We start from the raw sequence: 26,647 nt of genomic DNA on the forward strand, positions 1-26,647 counted from the left end.
GGAGTCCTCACGTTGTGGGTCTTTCAATTCCACTTCCGAATATCTACCCAAGAACACTGAAGCATTCCCTACAAGCTGATGACTGGACAGACCATCGTCATGTCATGAAAAGGAATGGGGCCGTGACATGCTACAACATGGATGGACCTTGAAAGTCTGCTGAGTGACAGCAGATGCGGAAGGCAGGATACTGTTTCCTAGGCCCCGGGAAAGAGGACTTTTTCAGCCAACATAACTTTATTCTACTGGAGCAGGAAGGCTTCCTACCTGAGCACAGTATCCACAAGGACCATTTTTATGCTATTGAGTTCCATTTGGTTCATTTCATGGAAGAGTACTGTTTGTCCAGGCTCCAAAGGGCTCATGTTTCTGCAGTCAGCTGCTATTTTGACCAGCTCCTCTAGAGAGTACTTCCTAGGCCTACAGAGGGCAGAGAAAGCCAACCCACGAGTCACTACTTAACATAACCAATCAGTCATCCTTTTTCCTGGTCTTCATTTAGACTATACATCCCCTGGAATCTTTCTAAATTCAATGCCTTCAGTGTCCTACTTGCTTCTGTGAGCAAGGTTAAGGTTAAAGACCCTGGGTCTATGGTATAGCTCAAAGCTTTACTTTGCACCTTGTTATTTATTTGGTTTTTGGGTCACATGATCTTTCTAAACCCCAGCTATGACAGCAGAACCTCTTGTTGTGAGGATTCAAAAAGAGAATGCCTGCGGAATGCTTACATGTGCTAGTAAGCAGAAACAGTTATTAATAGGGGCTTGCAATGAGAAGGCTCATATGTCTCCTGGCACTGTGAGGGAATCCAGGAAATTGCATTTTCAGTGTAATGTGACTTTCCCATCACCTCAAACATATTGTATCATCATCATTTTCAGCTGGCTGCCTTCTGCTCATCCTTTGAAAGTTGTCTCAGGTCACATGTTACTTCCTAGAAACCACTAGATTCTGTTATTCACTGAACCTGCTGTGTGACTCACCATTATATGTGTACTTGTTTACTTAAACTGTGCCACCCCACCTCCAAGGATATATGCCTTTTTTGTTGCTTTAGCAACATACTGGGTAAATGGAAAACGCCAACTCTGAGCACAGCTCAGGGTAAACTCTCAGAAATGAAGAAGAATCCTTAGGAGTTGGCAAGGGAGAGCTGGTGCCACAAGAGAGGAAAAGTAGGCCAGGACAGACATCACAGAGGGAGGACAGACATCACAGAGGGGGACAGAGGGAAAGCACACTCACAGACTGTAGAGAACGGCTGCAAAGGACAGCAGAGTCAGACTATAAAGCTCCGGGGCCACACACTGCACTTCATCATCTTAAAGCAAGTAGGAGTCACAACTGCTAAATCACACTTGCTTACAGGAGTGGGCAGAACTCATCTCAATACCAAAGCCTATAGGATAACGAGTTCAAATTAGCCACAGCTTCCTGGTCTGTGGCAGCTACTGTGGGATAGTATGGTGGAGTCCACAAAGCCAAATAAAGGGACTCCCCACTACTATCCCCTGCTAGCCCACTATCACTGTTGCAACTGTCTCCCCAAGAGAGATGTTCCCCAGGTGAGAACCTAGGTCCAATCCTGACTCTGCTAACCTCTGAATTAATGAAATTAGTCATGCCACAACACTTACAATGTACACAAGCTGCCTCATGCCTTCTTGATGCATATCTGTTTTCTTCCCAAGAAGACTCTAAGGGGCACAATGCCCATCTTCCTTCTTCAATCCATTGCTCCTGATTTATCCCACAAACAATAACAAAATCTAAGAGTTAGGAAAAAGTGGAAGTGTTACTTTAAGAAATGTATAACTAGTAGTTGTTATTTTGGGGAAAGTACAAATCTCTACAGTTAAGTTCACTCAGCAAACACCCTGGCCCTCTAGTTGAAATGGGCAAGACAGCCTTAGAGCCCACTACAGACAGCCTTGGAACACGTTATAGCAACAGAAATGTATGAAGACATGGAGAAAACAGAACACACACAATCACTGATAGGAAAATAATTTTATTTAGGTTTTTTAAAAAAGTTAACTTTCACATATAAATTTAGACTTAAAGATTACAGTGTATATTTACCAAAAGGAACGTCCCTGAAGGATGGTCAGACTTAGTTCACTGAGTGGGCACAGGGAAGCTCACTCCATAAGGAGCTCAAGTGGAAGTGCTTTCTTTAATCTTTCACAATGGTGCTTCCCTGTTCCTCACCGGGGCCTATGACCGGTAAGAAATCCTACAACCATCACTTTGGGGCAACAGCATTTCACTAAATGGGAATGAGAAACATCTCTAGGAATGAAAGCACAGAGCTCAGTGATCCAGATATCCCACGACAATCATTATTTATCTGCGGCAACAATGTAACACGAGTATTTGTTATCCTTTAAAAATTCTTGTAAGAAGGGCCAAAGAACACAAAATCTGTTTAAAGGTAATTTCTATAATTAAATGAGAAAAATTATTTTCTCCATATTACAAATGCCTCTATACAATAAGGCCTAGGGAAAACCCCCATTCAACTCTGGGCTTTACTTTCTTAATAAAATGTTTGGCACAACCCTTTAGCTGCTGTGAGAGCAACAGCTGAGAGGTTTCAGAAGTGGCCCCATTACTTTTCTGTCTCGCTTCAACACAGTATACACAAGAGCTGTCAACAAGCTGGGCAGACTCAGGTCTACCTGTGCAGCACAATATTCCAGGAAAGTTAATGTGATGGGCAAAAAGGTCTGGATGACGTGATCTCCTAGAGCCACAGGCTAACTCTGCCATCTTCTCATGGAAAATGAATTCAATGGCTGCCCAGGAAGTCACAGGAATTTTCTGATCTCCTAGCGAAGGTGAAAGTTGGAAAAGCAACTTCCGTATCTGCATCCCAGGGAAGGAGACAAAGATGACCGAGGATGCTGTCTGGGTCACTTTGTTCCACACTTTGTGAATTACTTTAAGGAGAATCAGTGTGTTGGTGACCATGGCAGCCCTAGAACCTTGGCCTTTAGATAGAAGTGTTGGGGTGAATGTGCCCCAAATCCAGTTTTAAAAACAAAAAATGATTCCTGCAATTATGACATAATACTGTGCAGTGAATTAGGGATTGCACACTGCTCCTATGTCTGGTTAAAGCCCTGTCCCAGCTTTGGTCAGCCAAGAGGTGACATCTGAGCAGTTGTCTGTGGCTAAAACCGGGCACTTTAGTCACACATGGGCTGGGACAGTAAGGTTGATGCCATCACCGAACAGAGGAAACACAGGGACCCATAGCTTTGGTGCAGTGCAGGCTTTATCTCCCTTAAATTTCAGCTGCTTTCTCTATCTCCGAGTCTCCTAATGCAATAAGCTAGTGATTGGGAATATCTTCGAGGAACCTCTGGTTGGGTGGCAAAGTACGTGTCCCTGCAGGCCACCAACCTGACTAGAAAAACAGAAAGGTACAATTTGTATCAAGTAAATGGTTGTTCAACTGGAAGATAATTTCCTGGGAACCCAGAGGTCTGGCTGTTAATCCATGGAGGAATGCCGGGACTAGACTTTAAAGAGAGCCCGGGTCCCAAGTGTCTGATGACACTTGTCTTCTTTAACTTACCGTTTTCTGAAGGTCTTCTCTCTGGCCTCCTAGCTCTTGAATGTCTGAGCACACATGTCCTCAGGGACCAATGTAAACATTATTCAATAGCTTTTAAAAACCACAGCTTGTTATATAGTGTTCGACATTCCAGTGCAGGCAGTATCTTAGCATCAGACTTTCCCTCACTCATGAGTACCGGTTTACAAAGGAACACATACAGGATACTTGATAAAACTGTGGTTGCAGAGACCATTTGAGTGCCAGACAGCTGGGTCTATCCTGTAGTCAGCTGGCAAACCAGGACTATGACAAGAGAATCACAACAGAGCACAAATTCTCTGTAAATCTTAAGAGTCCACATAACCACTGTTCCCACTTAGCCCCTTGGGTCGCATCTTGATATGGGAGAACATTTCCACCTCTTGCATCAACCTGCGTTCTCCTTGTTTTGGATGGGGCTCTCTCCAGAGGGCTCAAGAGCCTCCTTAGGGGGAAGGGAGTCTTCTCTCCCAGTCCTACCATCAGAGTATTTCAGAGCACAAGAGGAGTCCACAAACATGCTAGGGATGTTGCTGCCAAAGTAGATCTTACTGTTCGAGGCAATGGCCTGGTATTTCTTGAGCTCCAGATATTCTGGGGTCAGTTTGTGCTGTGTGGGGGAAACAAGAGCAGAAGAGTTAGAACAGTTTGGTGCAGTAGTCATCTCTTTTCCTTGAAGACTATTTCTCCAGTTGCTCTCCTGAGTAACATGACTCGACTTAGAGTGTTTTCCAGTGACCCTATTTCATTTTGGAGTGTGGCTAGCCTATGAACAGCTAACCCTTTAACAAACTCCCGTCTTAATGTAGGATAAACCTTATCCTTTTAAAAATAGATTGGGGATCAAATAACACAGTATTTCTTTTATAGCTTATAGAGAGTTTTCATGCATTTTCTGTTTCATGTAGCTCAACTCAACCAGGAAATGACACAGAATTTCAGATTCTCTTGAGAGAGGTACACAATTCAACAGATGAGTGTTAGGGTTTCCAAGGAAAAGCCTAGGTTCACAACTGTTTAACCAGGTGTCTTAGTGACTCAACCTTTTCAACCAAATTTGAGAATTGGAGTATGTCTAGAAACTACCTAAGCTGGCATCTGCCTTACCCAGAAGTTGGCTCTTTCAATCATTTGGGGTAAGATGGATGTTTGCCAACCACCAGAACTGCTTCTACCAACAGTTAATGTTTGAAAAAGAACCTCACATATTTCAGGCTAGCCTCAAACTTGCTCTGAGGCATAGAATGACCTTGAACTTTTAATTCTCCTGTTTTTACCACAGATTACTGGGATCCTAGACACCTGTCACCACACCCAGATTTGTGTGGTATTAGAAACCACATTGAGGACCAGCCATGCTAGCTAAGCACTCTATCAACTGAGCTACATCATCTGCCTCACTACTAGTATTTTGTGTCGATATTTTCAACCAAACTTGCTTTTGGTTTAGAACCCATTTCTATTGTTTCTTAATTTCCTCAGATTACTCTAGCTGTCTTGAGTCTGTCCTGTCCTTTGCAGTGCTGATCAGTTCCTCTCTGTACTTCAGCATCTTTAGTCACTGCATCTCTACCCTCTCCAGCGGATTCTAATCATCTGCCAAAACAGTGCAGTTAAGTCTGATCAAACAGTCCAACTAAATGACTTTCTAAAGCCTTTAATACACACTGATATGAATAGCAGTTCTCAAGATGATATCAAATGACTACTCATGTCAGAATAAGTTTGATCTTCATAATAATGTCTTTTATTTTAAAAATGACACTTTATTTTTGTTTATATGTATGTTTGTGTGTGCACATGTGTACATGGCTGTGAAGGGGCGGAGATAGAATCTAACCCCTTAGAGTTGGAGTTGTGAGTCACCCAGTGTAGGAGTTAGATATTGAACTCTGTCCCCCTGAAAGTGCAACAAGCACCCTTAACCATCTCTTCAGTCCCAATGGTGAGATCCTGACGCTTCCACCTGGCCAGATCTCCAACCACCAGTTTGTACTGGCGGATGTGTAAAGTCCCCATCCTGCTTTCATCTGTCAACATTCCATTCTGTTTCATCTGAAGTCAAGTTTGTTTCTAAATTTACACTGTGGAAATGTATGTGAGAGAAGTGTTAAGACAAGTACTACAGGTGTGCAGCAGGAAGGGACAGGTACACGAATGTACCATAGCACATGGACAGCCTTCAGTGGTGGAAAACTGTCTCACCCCAGAAGCTGCAAGGATGTCCCTGAGAGCAGGCAGTACGTAAGTTCAGCTTTTATCCTGAAAAGCTAACTTATCTGGAAAGCTATTCTAACTTAGTTTCCCCCTTTTCTCTCATTTTCTCAAAAGACCTTCAACTTCTCAGAGCCCCTCCTTACAGGAGAGGTGGATGGTTTCATGGCATTTGACCTGTGCTCATGAATCCGCTGGTCTTTACTCCTTACGTTTAGAAAAACAGACAATGCTCCCTCCCTAACAATGGGTATCAATGTCTTGCTATGTATGTGGTCAATGATGGGTTGGCCACTGCCCTTTTCTGATACCGAATACAACTACTTCTACCACACTAGAGCCCATGAAACTGAATGCACACCAGAAGCAGTTACTAGGGAAGGGCATGAGCAGGCACCTTGTTTGAGGTGGCATATTTGTGTGCAGCGTAATACTCGGCATCGGCTTTCGCCTTCTCTCGGGCCAGGAACGCAGCGTCTAGCAAATAAAACAGTAACAGCATGTTTGCAATGAAGGAAAATTGCCACTCTATGCCCTCATCTGGGTAAGAGTATCTTCTTTACTGCTTAACATTTCAATTGTTTGCCTCACTGTAAGTTATAAATTTAACAATTTAAAGACTCTCAATCCTCAGAACAGCTCTTTTTTAAAGGGAATTAAAGTTCATCACTGTTAACCAACAGCTCCTTTCTAAGTTAACGCATTTTCTGTTCTAAGTAGTTCCCTTGTCCTCCACCTCCCATCACTTAGAACCTTACCCTCCACCCAGGAAAGGGCCAGGCAAAACAACTACAGGCAGAATCCAGAGCCAACACAGAGAGATAAGAAAAAGCTATATATAAGCATAGACTGTGGTCTAAGAACATCCACATTAGCTAGCATATGCAAGGCCCTGGGTTCAATAATGAACAGATCTATGTGATTACAGAGTTTTAGATTTCTCACTACAACTGGACTGTATCTTTTTCCCAGCTAATTTTTTTTTTTTTTTCAAGACAGGGTTTCTCTGGGTAGCCCTGGCTGTCCTGGAACTCACTGTGTAGACCAGGCTGGCCTTGAACTAAGAAATCTGCCTGCCTCTGCCTCCCAAGTGCTGGGATTAAAGGCGTGCGGCCCCAGCTAATTTGTTATTATTGCTGTTGACATGTGACAAACTGGTGGTGGTTCAGTTCATTATTTTGAACATCAAAAAATTATTTGTGTGTTTAATTTATGTGTTTAAATTATGTGTGTGTATGAGAGTAAAAGAAGAAAGACACACAGAGGGGGAGGGAGGGAGAGAAGGGGAGAGAGGGAGGGAGAGAGAGAGAGAGAGAGAGAGAGAGAGAGAGAGATTGATTGATTGATTGAGAGAGAGATTGTACCTAAGAGACCATCTGGAGCTGTAGTTAGAGGCAGCTGAGGACTGCCTAACCTAGGTTCTTAGAACTGAACTCAGATTCTCTCCGAGAGCAGTACGTGTTCTTAAGTACTGAGCTATCTCCCCTGCCCTTACTGAGCACATGCCTAAAAGCTTTTCATTTTGTTTCATTTTTTTTATGTATGTGGGTATTTTACCGGCCATGTATCTCTGAGCATGATATGTATACAAAAGGGTGTTAGATCCCCCGGGGACTGGAATTAAAGATAGTTATGAACTATCACATGGGTCTGCGGATTGAACCTGGTCCTCTGGAAGAGTAGCCAGTGTTTTTAACCACTGAGCCATCTCTCTAGACACTTATTTTAACAAAAGATTTTAAGGAATTCTTATACTTCATCAGAAAATATAGTAAGAGCTAAAAAAAGCCTCATTGTAGGAAAGGAAATGAAAGTCACAGACTAAAGTGAGAACTAAATTACATAGGTTTTGTTGTTGCTTCTCTAGAGCATTAGGGTAGCTACTTCCTCCAGACCAGCACGTCCTATGTTTTTCCCCCACAAGACAATCAAGAACTGGTCCTGAGGCAGAGAGGCAGTTCAGGACACTCAGAACTTCAGCCTTTCACTGTTGTACCTTCAATTTCAGAAATGCGTTTTTCAGTTTCTTTCTCCATCACTTTCTGTTGAAATCGAATTTTTGCTACTTGTGCAATCTTCTCTGCTTCTACAATAACACAACAAAGAGAAACACACTTAGAATCAGCAGTACAAGGTAACATTAATTACGTGTGGCTTTATGTCTAACTGCTTCCAAGGTTTTATCTGTTCTGAAACAACTTGACTGGGAGGAAGGGAATTCCCTTCTTTCTTTGCTCCTGTTCTTCTTTGTGGGAGGAAGGTTATAAAAGGTTAGCAGTTTCAGTCTTTCATGAGACTAGAAAACAACGGTTCACAGGCTAGAGGTAAAGACCGGTACAAAAGTGAAGCGGTACAAACTCATGGCGACAAAGGACAATGGCATATAGTGGCAAGGGAAAGACAGAATTAGGGTAATTAAACAAGAGGACATGTTGTAGGAAATAATGGACATGACCTGGTAGGGATATGCCACGAAGCATAAAAGAAATTACATAGGAATAAAGGAAAAAACAAAACAAAACCCTACATAGAGAGTATACAGCCAGACAACAAAAGAAGGCAACAGAAAGCCTGTGTTTTGAGTGACAGGACCACCAAGAAGATGACATAAGGAAAAGAAGGACGTGAGTTCCCAATGGAAACAGATGTTCACAGCGAGCACAGAAGCTGCCATATCCAAGTGCACACAGGGAAACTAACCACGGTTAGTGAACATCTGTCCTGACCAAAGCTCCCCAGACCAAACAGGAAAGGTTCTAATTACACCTGAAAGTCTAGCGACATAATTCTTAAAATAACATCTCAATTTTCCTTTTCAGATGAAGATTATGACAGCTATGGTCTTCTATGGTCACAGGTTTCTCATCTGAAGATTCAACCAAATACAGATGGAAAACACTCAGAAATTAAAAAAAAAAGTGTGTGCTGAACATAAAGATTTTTCTTGTCATCACTCCCTGAATGGTGCAGTATAACAACTGTTACAGGCATAAGTAAAGTATATGAGAGAATGCACCTAAGTCAGACGAAACACATTCCATTTTCTATAAGGGGCTAAAATACCTGACTATGGCCCCAAAAGATACTTTAGCATATCTTGTCTCTGGCTTCTGGGGGAAACATAAAATAAGAAAGAAATTTTCCAAATACTTTTATTTTTTTCCAGAAGACAGTACCCTTTATAAATTACCCCAGGACTTAATAGAGTGAAATTAATGTGTATTATTCTAGTTTAAAGATAAACTGTGATATACCACTCTCCATTTCATGGGAAGAAACCAATGAACAGCAAGATTTGGACTCCAGACAGGTAAGAGTAGACAAAGGAGAAAATTCCTTTCAGGTATACCCGAAACTGTCATGATAAACAATCGGTCTGCCTTAGAATGCACAGCAAGTTCATAGCAGGAACGAAACCCTCAAGGGCACAGAGAGAGAGCTGAGGATTGGTATGGTGGCAGCTACAGGGTGGCTATTTCACAAGAAAGAGCCGCATGTAAGCAATGCTCCAAACAGGACCAGAAAGGCCTTGTACATATGAACTGACTTCCAAATAAAACCAAGATCTCCAGAGGCTGCAACTCTAAGAGCCTGGACTAAAGAACTCTGCCTGCTAGCCTAGTGAGAGCTGGAGAACCACTAGATATTTTAAAAGCAGAAGAACGAGTACCCAAAAGAACAACCAGTGCAGTTGCACGCTTATAATCACACACAGGAGGCCAGACAACAATGTAAACTTAGTGTGGTGCAGAGCTGTGAGCTGAAGTACCATCTGAGGATGAAATGACAGCACTTTTGACCAAGGAAGACTGAACAAGCTTTGCCTATACTAGAAAAACAAAACAAGAAAACAACCAAATAGCAGAAAAAAGTCAACTGTCTGAAGCAGAGGGGTGATTACTTACCACCTAAATGAGAGCAAATGTTCACCACGGGAGTCCTTAGCAACGATGAGAGTAAGCAGAGGGAAGAGAAAGCAACATGGAGACAGGGACAGAGCAACCATGGCATGTGCGACTGGAGAAGACGGTGAGCGGCAAAGCATTTCAACAGTAGATTACTCAAGAAGAGGACAGAGAAAACGACTAACTTTAGATTTTACTGAGTCAGATACACACCAGTTTACAAGTAGTGACTAGTTGTGTATTCCAGACACAGAATGTAAAACTTCCAGTTAAGTAAAAGAAATAAAATGAATAGAGGCAATTCACAATGAAAAAAGAAGTAGAGAAAAAATATACATGGTAAATAGCACATAATTGAGTAATAACAGATCTAAATACAGTAGCAACTACAATAAATATAAAAAGACTAAAACTCACCAGTTAAAAGACAGATTCTCACATTGGATAAGATAACAAAATCCAGCTATATGCTGTTTATAAGAGACACACCTAAAACATAATGACATAGAAAAGTTGAAAGTAAAAGAATGAGAAGATACACCAAGCAAACAGCCAAGAGAGCATAGCTATGTTATGAGGCATAACCATATAGCTATCACTAGACAGCATTGATTCTCATGCCACAAAATATGTTTAGGGATAAAGAATGTTATAAACCAGTAACAAAGTGTTCTGAGGAATTAAGAATCCCAAATGTAAACGCCCTTCAGGATACAGGCTCAAAATAGAGAAAAAACTAAGTCAACAATGGGCATAGCAGAACGTTTTAACACAATGTTCTCAGTAAACTGACAGGACCAGAAGACAAAAATGAGAAGAACAGAGAAGATGCGGTCAATCAGCACAGAAACCTGCATCCAACACACGGAGGTGATATATACACATGGGGCATTTACAGACAAGGCTTACAGAACAAATTTCAACAAGCAACATACAGCAAATGTTATCTTCTGACTGTACCTGACACTAAAAATCAATAATAAAAAAGGTAGACTCTCAAAACTCACTCAACCAAAAACTAAAAAAATATATCTGTAACTCATGGGTTAATGATGAAATTATAATGGAAAAAAGAACACTGAACACATATAAGCAAAAGAAGAGCCACTAGACACATCCTGCAAGACCAAAGCAGTCCTCAGAAGAAAATGTATACTCCTACGTGCTTCACTACAAAACAAAGCAAAACAAAACAAAAGAACCTAAAACCGAAGAGAAAGAAAGAAAGAAAAAAGGAGACACTGGAAGCCAATGGTTAAAGCATCTAATTCTAGAATCTGTTTCTTAAAGAACCGATGAGCAAATTCACAGTGAAGAAGGAAAAAAACTCATAGAAATACCACGGGAAAGCAAGCAATCAATGAAGCAAGCAAAACCAAACACAGCTCTCCAAAAAATAATCAATAAGATCAAACCTGCTCCAACAGAAAGGGCAGGGAGGGGATGGTAGAGGCTTCAAAGCCACAGGGAAGGTTAGTTACAAGTCCATATCCCCACCCCATTTGAAGTAGTATATAAAATAGACAGTTTTCAACAAAAATAAAATGTCTAAACCTTAAAAAGAAATGAGTAATAGAGTAAACTTATATACAACAGAGAAATGAAATCAGGTTAGAGATTACCAAAGTACACGTAAACAAACCAGCACAAGCCATAGTAAAGCAGTGTTCTATGGGTCCCATGAATCCCACGAAAAGGAAACAGTACACACCATACACAGAATGTTCTGGGAAATAAATGCTCTTCAATTTATCCTGCACTTGGAAGAAACATGGCACACAACAAACAGCAAATCTCAACACCAAACAAAACACAAATACACACAACATGGTAAGAATCTGTAAGAAAACTGTAAGCAGGTCTCATAGGAAACAAAAGGAAAAATTCTCAAAATTCTTCGTAAGCCTCACAAGAGGTTGTTAGGGTGAACCTTCCCCACATGACCGAGTGGGTTTAATAGAGTAACAAAGAAAACCCAGTAATATAACATCTAACAATACAATCCACCGCATTATATTAGCAGCTTAAAAATCAACGCCACATATAGAAAAAATAACTTAGTTTCAGTAATTCTTAATAAGGGCCCTTGGCAAGCAAAGGACGAAAGAAACTTCATTAAATAGCAAATGTTAGGACAGCAATTGTTATTGGAACTGTAGCAGCAGAACGCCTGCTACTGCTCCTTTCGGAGGCCGAAGCTTAAAGCAGTGAGACAAGAAGAAATGGTAGTGGTGATGTTTCTCTGCAGAAGAAAGCAGACTTACTGATATCTCAAAACAATGCGATTGCTCACAGGAAACCAAGGATACCGTTATGGACACCAGCATCTTCAGCACTGTTGCTAATTAAAAACCAATCGATAGCTACACAAAAGCAATGATAGCCAGGAAAAGTTCCTCTGTAGAAGAGTGTACTTATTACAGAAACAAACAAACAAAGAAAATTAAAGGGTTACACAGGGATGGAATGCTTTCATTTTTTGCTGTTTTTCTGTACATTTGTCTGTTCTGGAACTTACTTTGTAGAGCAGGCTGGCCTTCCCACCCCAGTACAAGGACTAGAGATGTGCGTCCCCACACCAGGTACTAACGAAGTGAATTTCTAGCAAATATCAGGGACTTTACGAATACTATACTTTTTCCAGTTTTCATGTGCGTGTGAGCACACACATGTAGAACCCATGCATGTGGGTGCACAGCACGTGGACAATGAGGTTGATACCAGGAGTCACCTCTGACTCTTCCCTTTTATTTAAGGTGGGGTCTTCTCAATGAAACTAGAACTTATCTATAAAGTCTTGCTGCCAGTTTGCTCTGGGGAACCCTGATAAGGCTGAAATTACAGTGGGTCACCCAGTCCTCTCCATGTTTTTATGTGTTTCTGGTTTTCACAATTGCTTACACTTTACACCCTGAGTCATCTCCTTAATCTTTAATTTTGATACTCCTTAAAGTACATTTCTCATGAATAGTATCATAAATATTTCCATTCTCTCCAAATCAGTCTACATCCAATGTAGTTCCAACAAAACTCCTGACAGTATTTTACAGAAGTAAGCTGGTCCTTATAGTCTCCTGGCTGAATACAGGGCCTAGCTAGTCCAGGCTAATTTCAGAATAATTAAGAATAGTTAACAATTATAGCTAAGAGGAACAGCTAAGGTAAAACTCTAGTAGCAAGAAGTAACAGGGAAGACAGAGCAAAGAGTTAAAACAAAACAGAGATCTTTGACATATAATATCTTACTATACGACATGAATGACATTCAAAAAGAGGAAGTACTGAAGTGCTCAACAGCCTGCGGTAACTGGGTTAAAGCCAAATCTGTCACATTAACATTAACCCAAAGCCCTGGTGAATGGAGGCCCATACACAAGAAGCAAAACCTGAAACGTTCAGAATAAATGGGATTGGTGGAGGCAAAAAAACTCATAAACAAAATAAGACACAAACCACCAGATTTGAGATGAACTAGACTATGTGGAAATCGAATATCTGTATCTCAAAGATACCTCAATTCAAAGATAAGCCACTAATCAAGAAAAGATCATTTGCAAAGCATAAATCTGGAGAAGGGTCAGTACTCAACAAACATGAAGAACACCATAATCAGTTCAAAAAAGCCATCCGAGGACTGGCATAGAATACTCAAAGGCAGTAAACCTTAAAACGTTTATTTTAACCCTTAAGTCCAATAAAGAATTACTAAGTATCTGGGATATTAAAGTTGAAATTATGTGACCCTCTGTCCATCAATGAATTGGCATGCACATATGAAGTCTGGCCACCCCAAGGGGTAAGGAGCACACAGAGAAAGGAGAACTCAGCATAGCAGTACAGAACCCAGAATTCAAACTCTGCTCAGGACAGCTGAGTTGAAGAACCAGGGAGGGAGCAGTTTGGCAGCAAGAGGAACCTGAACGCCCCACACACTGGACTCAGCAATTGTGCCCTGAGAGATGTTTTTTACAACAGTGCTTCTCCACCACCTACCCCAAAGTACCTTTTCCTTAAATTTCAATCTATTAGAAACCAACAGATTACAAACTATAATAAAAATGAATTATTAGAACTGGACCACTCAGAGTCCTCAGGGACTAAGCCACCAACCAACCATACATGGGCTGGCCCATGGCTCCCTCTACATATATAGCAGAGGACTGCCTTATCTGGCCTCAGTGGTAGGGGATGTGCTTGGCCCCATGGAGACTTGATGCTTCAGAGAAATGGGATGCTAGAGAGGTGAGGTGGGAGTGGGTAGGTGGGTGGGTGAGCACCCTCTCAGAGGCAAAGGGGAGGGAAAAGGAGGTGCAGGGGGGATGGGCAGGAGGACAACATTTGAAAGGTAAATAAATAATTAATAAAAAAGTAAAACTCACAAAAAATTAACTGTGTGAAAATGCTTTAAGAATTTCTTAAATTCTCTCAGGAGTAGGACAGTTTCATTATGGCTTAGGAAAGAGTTGGCACAGGCCTGTCCCATAGCCTCTGCTGAGTCACACTGCTAAGAAGCTCCTGCGTGCACAGAGGCACTGAAAAGGCAGTCAGCACACAGCAGTGGTGCATAAAGAACACACTACAAAGTGTGAACTCTTCAGCAGGAGTTCCCGAATGGATTCCTGCTCACAGAGAGAAATTATACCGTAAACTGAAAACGAGCTAGGCGACTTTACTACCTACTGGCTTCACTTACTTTAAAGGTTTAAGGACATCTGAATGTACAATGAAGGTTGCAGAATTCTCCACTACACATAATGCTGTCTTATGTCCCCTCACTGTCCAACATGAAATTGATAAAGCACAGGACAAAGTCACAATACAGAGTCATTCATTTCACAAATAGATCCAAGTACCTATAACAGCCCTTTTCCTCTCCGTCTCAGCTTCTTTCTCCACCACCTTTTGTTTCTGTGCAGCTATGAGAAGTTTTGTCTTCTCTGCCTCCCTGTGAAGTAAAACATACAAATCAGAAAAGGCTCTGCCTTTCCCTTCTTCCCAGCACCTTGCCTCCTTTGTGGTCCTGGGGATACAGTACAGTAACATGCAGGTTTGAGAGTGTAACTCAAGCGTATCCTGCATATGACCCTTCTGAATAAGGAGAGAGAGGGGACGGGCAGCGAGAGATGGAGGGAGGAAGGAGAGAACCCATAGGATTCATCTATTAGCGGAAGCAATTGTATGTAAAGTTTAAGATACCTTCCTTATCCTTCAAAAATTATTTCTAATAGCAGCTCAGATTCATAATCTACCTCTCAGCTTGACACTTCATAACTCTACAATCAAACAGAGGAAATAAAACTGCACAACAAAAGATAGACTAGAAACAAAAAGGACTCAGGGTTATTACACTACAGAGCAGTATTAATTCCCTTGGACCCTGAATCAATACACTTGCTATATTCATTTCTCCCACCCCGTGTGTGTGTGTGTGTGTGTGTGTGTGTGTGTGTGTGTGTGTGTGAACTCAGCCCTGTGCATGTCAGGTAAGCACTCTGCCATGAGCCACATCCCCAGTCCTCATCTACTGTAGTCCTGATTTTTGTAGTTATTTTTCATTTAGCATCTCTTATTTTCCTCTCAACAGCCAAAAATTTTAAATGTATTTATTCTTTCATATGTAATCTATGAGAATATTACTATTTCAAATATTTTAAATATTATCATAAAGAGATCCTCTATAATACTTGGAAACTAACCCCACGTCAGGCAGATAACCTCTTTCTTCCCAGTTCTGTACACATTAAAAAGACAAAGAAGTCAACTCAAACTCAGGCAAAAACTCCCTACAACTATCCCAAAAGAATGAAAAAAACATCCCTAAGCTTTATACTAACTAAGTATCTACTCATTAAAAAAAGATCCCCCCCCCCCCAATATGTATGGGTGTTTTGCCTGCCTGCCTCTCTGTGCAGTGTGTGTGTGTGTGTGTGTGTGTGTGCAGTGGCATGGAGGCCAGCCTGTCTGTGCAGTGTGTGTGTGTGTGTGTGTGTGTGTGTGTGTGTGTGTGTGCAGTGGCATGGAGGCCAGCCTGTCTGTGCAGTGTGTGTGTGTGTGCAGTGGCATGGAGGCCAGCAGAAGGTACTGAATTCCCTGGGACTTATCTATTCTTATCATAATAATAAGGTAACAAAAGGGGCATTCTTTTCCACATTAACAGGCTTCTCTGCTTTATTAATATTTCATCCAAGGCTCTATTTATATATAGATTATAGCTCTTTGTATCTCCAACAATCATTTCCCAGCAAGCTGCATCTTTGAGTGCTGCTTTGAAAATGCCCATACATAAAGAGAAACCCAGTAAGACTTTACTGGGAATTAAGATACAGAAGGTAATATCACTAAAGTACAGAAAACAGCTATTTATCCAATCCCAAATTAAGCATTTTCTATCTTTTCCCTAGACTGTTATATTAATATACAAACAGTTTTAAATGGAAATATTAGGACCCCATGAGTGTTACTCACATTAATTCAAAATTTCTTCTTATGGCTTCTGGGATTTTGGGTTTTGTAACACGCACAGCCTAAAAAAAAAAGTGAAAAGCCAAAATATACATGAAAAATAAGTATTCAAACCAGTCATGGTAGCATACACATATATAATCTAATCCCATAGAAAATGACAGCAGAGGGTCAGATGGGAGTTCAAGGTCACTTTGGGCTACACAGACAGATCTAGGGAAGAAGGACAGAACTCCTAACAGAAGGCAGCAACAATGCAAGTCCTTTGACCAAGCCTTCTCCAGGCGAGCTCCTCCTACGGCTCTCATTTAAATAACAATTGTAACACAGTTCTCCACAAACTTACACAAGGATCCCACTAGCAAATCTACAAACTGTTGGCACAGAGTCAACGATGAACTACCAGTTTACTTCAAAGGTGCCAGACCTCAAGAGAAAACCGCCTTACTCCTGAAAGAAATTAAACTGGGAAGTTCCCCTTAGAAAATAATTTACAAACCTCTGTAGTAGTTGGAGAGTTTTATTTGCCATTTCAAATTTGCAAACCAAAGAAGAGAAGTCAGTCAATGGAACAAGGTTGAGAGGTAAATTATGTTAAAAGCAAATGAAAATTCCAGGCTGGTGTGTGCAACTAAATTCCGGTGTCCAGTTAGCCAAAGGTCACTTCCTAAAGTTACAATCCGTTGCTTGTATGTATAAAGCAGCCCAAAGCCTTAGGAAGTGGTTCTCAACCTATGGGTCACAACTACTTTGGGGGTCACCTATCAGATACCCTTGGGGTATCACAGGAGTCATATGTCAGACAGTTTTTTACATTATGATTCATAACATAGCAAAGTTACAGTTCTGATGTAGCAATGAAATAATTTTATGGTGGGTGTCACTACAGCATGAGGAACTGTATTCACATGTTAGGAAGGTTGAGAACCACTCACTGCTTTAGGAAACTAAACAACTCTGCTGGGCGTGGTGGCGCACACCTTTAGTCCCAGCATTCGGGAGACAGAGGCAGGTGGATTTCTGAGTTTGAGGCCAGCCTGGTCTACAGAGTTGAGTTCCAGGACAGCCATGGCTACACAGAGAAACCCTGTCTCGACCCCACCCCACCTCAAAAGGAAACTCGCACCTCAGAGCTTGCACTCTCCTTTCCTTTCCCTTCCCCTTTTTCCCTTTTCCTTCTTTCCTTCCTCTTCTTTCTTTCTTCCTTTCCTTTTCCTTTTCCTTTTCCTTTTCCTCTTTCTTTCTTTCTTTCTTTCTTTCTTTCTTTCTTTCTTTCTTTCTTTCTTTCTTTCTTTCTTTCTTTCTTTCTTTCTTTCTCCATTTAGAACCAGGCTAACCTGTATTTGCAGACATTCCTCACTGATACGTTGTTGTTGTTCTAATCACAGTGGACTTCGGCATAATTAGGGTATCAATTTGGAATCTTGCTTCTGCGGGCTGACTTGCCCACACTAAGGACTTATCTCCGGAAGCTTTTGCATTTGCTAACCAAACATCCTGCACCTACCACTGATACTGCACACACATAACTCATGATTTGATCTCTCTTTGAGAACTGGCTAAATGTTTAAGTAACAAAGCCTTTAAGCACATGAACCTTATTTTTTTTAACTTTCAAAACTTCCAATTTTTTAAAAGACATTTTTACACTTGTTTTTGTGTGTACATGTATGCAGAAGTCAGAGGAAAACTTGTACTGTACTAGGTGGGCTCCAGGCAATAGTGTGTTTCAACAATAAATAGTTGCCGAGCTATTTATTTCATCAGCCCATAATTTTCAACAATCCTTTCTTTCTCAGTTCACTCATGGTTAATTTTTTAACCCTGTATTTAGTGAAAATAATATCTCCATCAGTAGCTAAGCTGATAGTACAGATGTAAAGACTGTTTAATTTAAAAGACTAGAAAAAAATGCATATGCATTTGCTTAAGTTTTTCTAAAATGAAGGAATTCTCTAGCATTGTAGAAAAAAATCACAAGGGGATTTTAGACCCTAAGAATCAGCATCATGCGTTAGATTCCCAAGTATAAACACACAAGCAAGCATTTGTCAAGCTTCTGACGACCTAAGAATCTCAACCTCTGAGGGCTGGAGAAATGGTTCAATGGTTAAAGAGATTCAGAGAACCAGGGTGGATTCCTAGCACCACGTGATGGCTCAGAACTGTAACCAGTCCCAAGGTATCTGACGTCCTTCCTGGCACCAGGCATGCATGTGGTGTACAGACATACTTGAAGGCAAAACCCCCAAATACAGAAATGCTGCCTGCCATTGTACAATTCTAAAAAACCACTCACTTCCTCATTTACAAACAAAAGTCAAGACCAAACAAACAAACAAATAAACCCAAAAAACAAAAAGCCATCTCTGTTCTTTGCTTAATTTCTAGCCCTTACTGGAGAAATCACCTAGAAATGAACAGGATGAAGGTAAGCGGTTTCTTCAGGCTATCTGTGAAAATGGATACAAGTTCCCTACTACTACAGCTGGGAACGAGATCACCAATTTCTGAGGCATATTTCCAGACACTGGTAAAATATCCTCAAGTTTCCCCCAGGGAGGGGCCACTGCTTCAAGTTGGTGGTGGCTTTGAAAGCACAATCATAGAATACTTCGTAACCTGTAAGTTTCTAATTCAACATATAAAACCAGTGGTAAACATCCAAACTATTGGCTAGACAGAAGGCTGGTGAATTTATCCTCTCTAACCCAAAGACAGAGGTGGAGAAAATCAAGTATTTGACTGATCTTTCTTTGAGTTAAGCCATGTTTGCCTTGGTTGGGTTCCTGGGAGACAGAAATTATAAAGTAGCAAAGAAATAATTTTATGGCTGGGGGTCACCACAACATGAGGAACTGTATTAAAGGATCGCAGCATTAGAAAGGTTGAGAAGGTCTAAGGGCCTCCAAACTTTCTGCCTAAAAAGGGCAGCTTGGGAAAAAAAAAAGGGCAGCTTGTTCTTGGTTTTATTTTACCAGAGCGCACTCTCCTTATACAATGTACTTAAGAATAGGGAAATTTTCAATGACTTCATAATTGTCAAACACTTTACTAATAGCTCCTCAAAACTGCCCCTAGAGTCCAGTGCCCCTCAGAGCCCTCACAGGTCCTAGCAAATGAGCTTCTTGCCTAACTTCTACAGCGACTCACTTGCTGTAGAAAAACGTACACACCCAAAGAAGATGAGCAGTATGTATGACATAATGCTACTTGGATGACATTGTCCTTCTGAGAGTAAGAGCCTCAGATGCGACTATTCTGACTCATATTCATACAGGAAATAATGCATGGTGAACTACTCCCAAGTCTTCTCATTATCCGAACTGGCTTGACGCGCCTGAACAGCATGAACAGTGGAGGAGGACATCGTGTCTGGCTCATCTAGACAAGTCTCCATGGCCAGAAGGAACCAAACCATTTAATGTCTGTAGAATCAAAATGTTTTCCAGACCAGGCAAAGGTGGAGCCAGTCTCTGGATGCTAAAGCAGAGCTCATAAGCTTGACTGAGTCCATCATACAGATCCTGACAGAATGGCACTCACATCATGGTTAAAATCTCTCACATCACGGTTTAATCATGAGAAGATCTGATGCAGAGATGGGTAATGCTGTGTAATAGTTCCTTTCTTTTACAATAAAATAGCTTTCCAAAATATAGTTTCTCGAACTTTCCAGTGAGATAATTCTTCTACCTCTCACCTAAGGTCCACAGGCACATTAACCACTGTGATCTTATTCCTCTTTATGTAGGTCAGCTGCCCCGTGGCTTAGTGGAGATGAAGGTGGCATGCTAGGCCCCTCTTTAAATTGCCTGGGTCCTCTTGACCCTACAAGGGGTAGGTGTGGAGGGGAACAATCAACAGCAGAAGTTCTTTTTGAGGTACCCATTGGTCACCCAAACCCTTGGCAAATATGGCTGTGCCCAGTCTAGAGATTAACAAGGTACACAAACTAAGGTGGCTGAGATGCTGCCCTAATGCATCCTGGGAGGAGTTAATGGATTGGAGTACCTAGACCATAACACCCCACGACTCAGAGGGCCAAGCACAAGGATTTTAAGAGCAAGCATTCAAAACATCTTTAAGTGGACAAGATGCTTGTTTAGTATCAGGAGTCCTTGGGTTGGGGCCTCAGAACCACAAACAAAAACAAAACTTTTAAGCAGCACAGCATTTCCCATGTGAAAGAGAACAATCAAATCTGTAGGTAATACTGAGGGCTGTCATACAAGTCTGAGGATCACATGGGATAGAGTAAGGCTCTGTGGGACAACGTCAACCAGGTGAGGTCATAAAGACAATTCAGTGGCAAATTCAGAAGTCAAAAATTTAGAACCAGAATTTATGAGATAACAGGTTTCCCGGTGTGAACAGCAGACATGAGGGTGACTTCCACTCTGGATGGCTGTGATTCAGAGGAACACAGACAGGCTATATTTAAAGACTTGCCAACTATCTTTTCAGCCTTATAAAAAGAAGCATAAAATAAGAATACCTTGTGTGTGTGTGTGTGTATGCGCGCACGTGTGAAGTAATTGTACAAATAATTGGTTTCATTCTGAGACTTTCATAGTGGACCTTTTAAAGAATTTGATGTTTGAGGCAGAACATGCTACAAGCTTGCCAATCTTGGGAGACATCCTATTCAGTATAGCAGATACCATGAGTTGATTGAATCATGAGATATTTAAGGAAAACAAAAAGACAATGTTTCAAAAAACAAAGACTAACACATACACAAGGGTGCACATGTGTATGCATGCATGTACACACAGTGGCAGGAATGGTGAAGATGCTGATGAAGTGAGTTTACCTGATTTCAACTCAGTGTCGGCATATAACAACTTACTCTGTTAAGTAACACAGAAAACAAGTATAATCATTTTCACTATTCTCGTTGCCACCATAATTTTTCCAGAAGGAAAATGGGTGGAATGACAGGAAAGGAAACAAGGACAAGCTGTCACAGCCAGAGCTACTTGACAACAGAAATATTCAGCAGGCATTTACTCCGTACCAACGGCTCTTTTCTCTAGACACTGGATATATAGTGAACAACAAAGTGAGATTGCTCTCACGGAATTAAAATTTTTAAAGAGACAGGAAACAAACAAACAAAAAAAAGGAAATGAGGGTGCTCCCGTGGGGAAGGGAGACAACATTTGAAATATAAATAACCAATAAAAAAAGGAATGAATGAGAAATTTTCAAGTAATTATGAGTACTACAAAGAGAACTTAACTAGGATGACCTGAAGACCAGGAAATCACTAAGTCTAGAGGGAAAAAAAAAAATCAAGACTTTGACATAACTATATTAACTTAAAAAAATCTAATGCAAAACGTATTAGAGACAGTAAATTCCACAAGGTAGATATTTTAAGTTTCATTTGGGATATGAATTTCTCCCCTGCATCAAAAATTCTAAAAGAAACAAAAAATGGTGAGATCAAGTAAAACCGTAACTATATTAAACACCAATTTAGGTAACTGATAGTTTAAAAACATCAATAAAAATGGCAGAAATATTAAAGGCCATTATTTCTGCATACATAATTTACCTTACCAAATTTTAAAATTCAATAAAAAGCTAAGTGAGCACAACCAATAAACCTGAAGGTCTAAAGCTGCATTCCAACTCTTATAAGAAAAAAGTATTTTGATAAAAAGACAAAATTAATAAAAACAACATATTTCAAGGCTACAGTAATTTTTATATGATTTTTTTAAATAAAAAATAAATATAAATAAATTCAAAAGATCTTTGCTACTGGCAGAAGAGCAAGTAGAAAAGCGGGTAGGGACCCAAAAAAACAGAAGATCACTGTCACCAAGTTAGGATAGGGAGGAATCGAAGTCCCACCTCATAATTAATGCTAAAACAAATCACATGATTTCACATGAATCAAAGCCTTCCATCTTAAGAATATGAACGTAAAGTAATGGTTTCTTAATGTTATCTAAATTAGCCTTACACACTGTGAGAAGCCACTAAAATGATGAAAGCCTTATCTTTGCGGCAGGCAATTACAGAGAGCTACAGCTGGTCAAAGGGCAAAGAGAAACATCATGGGGTGTCCAGGGCCGATGGAGACATTCACAGAGTAATCCCTACACCTGAGGCTCAGGGAACATTGCAGAAGAGGGGGCAGAAAGACTGTAGGAGCCAGAGGACCACGAAGTCTGCTGAGAGAATACAACAGGGAATCCAACTTCTTCACTTTGGTAAGAGAAGAGACAGAAATAAATGGTATGCCACCAGGGATGGCAGCCACCCACATAGCAGCTAACATTCATCTAACTCCAGCCTCTGAGGGAACCAGGCACAGACAAGGTGTAGACACACATGCAGACAAAACACCCATACACATTAAAACAAAACAAGAAAAGCCAAGCACAGCAAATCAGCTGATCAGCAACTGGGCTAATGAACTGAGAGAGTTCTCGGACATCCACCCAACAAAAAAGAGAAAATATACCGAGACAAGGGGACCCACTCTCCGCCCGTACTCAGTATAGTGCTCCTAGTCACAACTGTGTTAGGACTCCTTTATTAATGTGTTATCATTAATAAACAGGTATCAACAAGAAAAGAAGTCAAATATTCTGCCTAAATTTGAAAGATTTTAAAGACTCTCAGAAACTCTTAGGCCGTATAAACATTTTAGCAAAGTAGCTGGATACAAAATTGATATACAAAAATCATTATGTTTTCTATATACCAATAATGAACTTCTCAAGAAAGAAATTTGGGGAGGAGCATAGAATAACATTCATTTATAACAGGATAAAACAAAAACAAACAAACAAACAAACAAACAAGCCAAAGTTAGGGACAGATCTAACAAGGAAGCGAAAACTTACGACACTAAAGAAAGTAACTAAAGAGCATTAGAAGGTGGAGAGACCACCCCTGCTCATGGACTGGGAGAATTAACATTGTGGAAATGGCTGTGGCACTAAATCAATCCACAGATTGAAATCAGTGCCTAAATTTCATATGGAAGAAATATCTCCCATCCTGCCACCAACAGTCAAAGGAATTAGTAGTAGAAACAACAATGTTCAGTCTGTGTATAAAAATAACATAACCAGAACTTATGTTGAACCACTACACATCAGTAGGTTGGAAAGAAATCTTCCAGAAAATGGGCAAAGGATACCATTTGTACAAAGCAACCACTAGTAAAAGATGAGCATTAAAAAATATCAAAAGACGTCTGTCTTCAATAATAACCAAAGAGATGCAGATCAAAGAGAAGACTCCGCATCGATCTCCACGGAGAAAGCGGCATATATTTCACTGAGTCAATGCTAGTGATGTCATAGCGGCATTGCTAATAAGTGTGCATGTGTGCAGTCTCTTTAAAAGACAATTTGTATATCAGGAGATTATGTCATGGTTCATAATACTAGTGATGATTAATAAATGGCTGGGAGCAGAGAAATGGTGAAGTAATATGAAGAAGGGAATTCTAAGTAGCTACTGAGATCTCAGCTAAATCTGATTAACATATGCTTGGCATGAAATACTTTTCTCCTTTTTTTCATAAAATTTAATGAAAATTTCCAAAATCTCAATTGGATCAGTCATTATGCATGCTCTCTTGAAATAGCCTCTCACTCTTACAACACTCTTAGAGCATTACTGCCCAATGGGTTTCCTGTGAACTAACACCCTGTGACACCTATTTTGTTTAGAACTGTTGTTTAATTCTTTTTTTTTTTAAGATTTATTTATTATTATATGTAAGTACACTGTAGCTGTCTTCAGACATACCAGAAGAGAGAATCAGATCTCGTTACGGATGGTTGTGAGCCACCATGTGGTTGCTGGGATTTGAACTCAGGACCTTCAGAAGAGCGGTCAGATGGCTCTTACTCACTGAGCCATCTCTCCAGCCATTGTTTAATTCTTATATCTAAACTCCTTTTTCACAATGTTATTGAAGGCTTGGTATACTTTTATATTGATTAATAACCATTACTGTTTAAAAATAACTCATAGTTGTTAGAAATATGAACTTAGTTCCTCTCCTCATAAGAGCCTTAAATTATCTTCCTAAAAATTTATAAGAAAATACCACTTAGCACGCTTCCCATTTCTGAAGGAGGTGAAGCCAAATTCCCACAGTGAAGTTAACCAGAGTTAAGCAACTGCATAACCAGTCACGGAAAAGCATTCAACTGGAAGCTCTGGAAGCTTCCCCAAAAGCTTAGGAAGTAGCTTACCTGGATAGTGAGACCTGGGGCCATGGTGTTCAAATCTTTTTGCAGGGCCTGCTTCAGGTTTTCATCTATTTGATCTGTTTTTGAAGCCAAGAACAACAAATCTCATGATATTTGGTTATTTTTAATTAACACCAAACCAAAACCAGTCAGGAGAGACCCTGATTCCACTCTTGCTCTGTCATAGAGCTTAAGCAACTTGATAAACAATGTTTATATCATGTTTAAATGAGATGAATACAAAGCATTTTTTGAGAAATTACATACTAAGAAAGATGACAAACAGCCATTCTAAGTCTACCCTGGAAATATTTACCTAGTGAGTTCAATTTAACTTTGGGTCAATGTTTATTGAATAACTTAACTAACACGTTTACTAGATTAGTAATGTCTGACTAAGGCAGTTTTTTGAATAAATGAAGGAGGTGAGTCTTTAGTTTCCTAATGCCTTATTCCTCTTACAGCTCAGATTGGTCTAAACTTACAATCGTCCTGCCTTAGCTTTCTAGGTGCTCGGATTATAGGTGTACCACCACATCTAGCCTATGTATTATTGATTTTCATAATTTTTTAAATTAATCTTTACACAAATAATTAGATGTCATTTCTGTTGGTTACCACCTTACTATCACTTTGAACTTAAAATCAGAATTTAAGTACAGGTAGTGTGGCACATGCCTTTAATCCCAGGTCTTGGAAGGCAGAGGCAGGTGGATCTCTGGGTTCAAGGCCAGCCTGGTCCACAGAGCAAGTGCCAGGTCAGCCAAGCCTAAAGAAAGAAACCCTGTCTCAAAAGACAAAAATACAAGCAAACGAGAGAGGCAAGTCTTTGAAGAACAGATCAATTAAACCATAAGAAGCGATTACTTTACTCGATCTCCCAATGGATGAATTTTTAATCACCTCAAGGGTGGTTTCACTATTACCAAAGAAAGCAACCAGTGGTGTGACAAGTCAGGCACTGCAGTAGCTGTCAGTCATCAAAAGCTAGCAACTGTTTTAATTACATTTTGTTTATTTGTGTGTTATTGGTTCTCCGTCCTCTGTGTGGAGTCCAGGGATTGAACTGTGGCCATCAGGCTTGCTGGCAAGCACCATTACTCCCAAAGCAATCTTACCAATCCCTTGCTGGGTAAACTTTAAATTGATTAACCATTCCTTTACCTCACTCTGAGAAATAAACTAAAACCCCAAGTAGAAATGAACACCAAAGGCAATAAACGTGATTCCTTGGTTAGAACTTACATAATCTCAACTGCAAACTTTTACAGAAGAAAAGCAACATAGCAGTCCCGGGACTGTGGCCCTTTGTACTTGCAAGTGTGGGTCTGGAGAGGACTCTCATTCTATGACAGAGCTGGTAAAGTGGTTTATACAAAGGAGTTTGTGCTGAACACTCTTTCCTTAGAGGCTTAGAAGTTTGTCATGTGGTTGGTAGAGGGCGTCTATACGATCAACCCCCCAGGGAAATTTCGAGGTGCTGAGTGGCTAAGGAGCTTGCCCAGCAGTCAGCATTTCACATGTGCTCACACGCTGTTACTAAGGAATCAGGCACAGCCTGTGACTCCACAATGACATGATTCCTAGAAGCCACATGCAGTTTCTTTTTTAATTCACACTATGCTGTTTACTTTTGCTGGTTTTTATCCTTATCTTTTGTGTAATAATCTTAGCTGTGACTACAACTTACATGCCAGGTCCTGGCTGTCTGAACAAATCCTGAATCCAAATTGCCTGGAAGTGGATCTTAAGGAACGCCTGTGTCTTAGTTTCTATTGCTGTGAGAAAACGCCATGACCGAAAGCCATGAGGAGGAAGGGGTTGTTTCATCTCACAGAATACAGTCCATCATGAAGGAAATCAAAGCAGGGCAAGTAATAGAAGCAGAAGCCACAGGGGCACACTGCTTAGGGCTTGCTCACCTTGCTTTTATATAGCATCCAGGACCACAGTTAGCTATGCCCTCCCACATCAATCATCAAGCAAGAAAAGACTCCATATGCTTGCTCATAGCCCAATCTGCTGGGGGGTATTTTAATTATTGAGGCTCTCTTTCCAAAATGACTTTAAACTATATAACTAGCCAGCATGCTCCCGAATATATCGTTAATAAGCTAGCACAGTAAAAATAGAATATAGCATGTGAATAGTCATCTTTCTTTTTGTTTCTTCCTTCCTTCCTCTCTCTCTCTCTCTCTCTCTCTCTCTCTCTCTCTCTCTCTCTCTCT

General features: G+C 40.5%; 1 protein-coding gene across 2 annotated transcripts in view; it reads right to left on the reverse strand.

The window, feature by feature from the left end:
* Positions 1-1,994: 1,994 nt before the first annotated feature.
* The window catches only part of Erlin1 (ER lipid raft associated 1), a 36,242-nt gene continuing 11,589 nt past the window's right edge, over positions 1,995-26,647 (reverse strand). For both annotated transcript variants that reach the window (XM_021152011.1, XM_021152012.1), the window contains exons 7-12: positions 24,423-24,496; positions 16,192-16,250; positions 14,580-14,671; positions 7,818-7,907; positions 6,219-6,298; positions 1,995-4,217 (exon numbers count right to left, since the gene is read on the reverse strand). In XM_021152011.1, the coding sequence (XP_021007670.1) occupies positions 3,996-4,217; positions 6,219-6,298; positions 7,818-7,907; positions 14,580-14,671; positions 16,192-16,250; positions 24,423-24,496 (617 nt within the window). In that variant the 3' untranslated portion in view covers positions 1,995-3,995. The remainder of the gene's footprint in view (positions 4,218-6,218; positions 6,299-7,817; positions 7,908-14,579; positions 14,672-16,191; positions 16,251-24,422; positions 24,497-26,647) is intronic.

The sequence above is a fragment of the Mus caroli genome, chromosome 19 (assembly GCF_900094665.2).
Source record: "Mus caroli chromosome 19, CAROLI_EIJ_v1.1, whole genome shotgun sequence".
Lineage (NCBI taxonomy): Eukaryota > Metazoa > Chordata > Mammalia > Rodentia > Muridae > Mus > Mus caroli.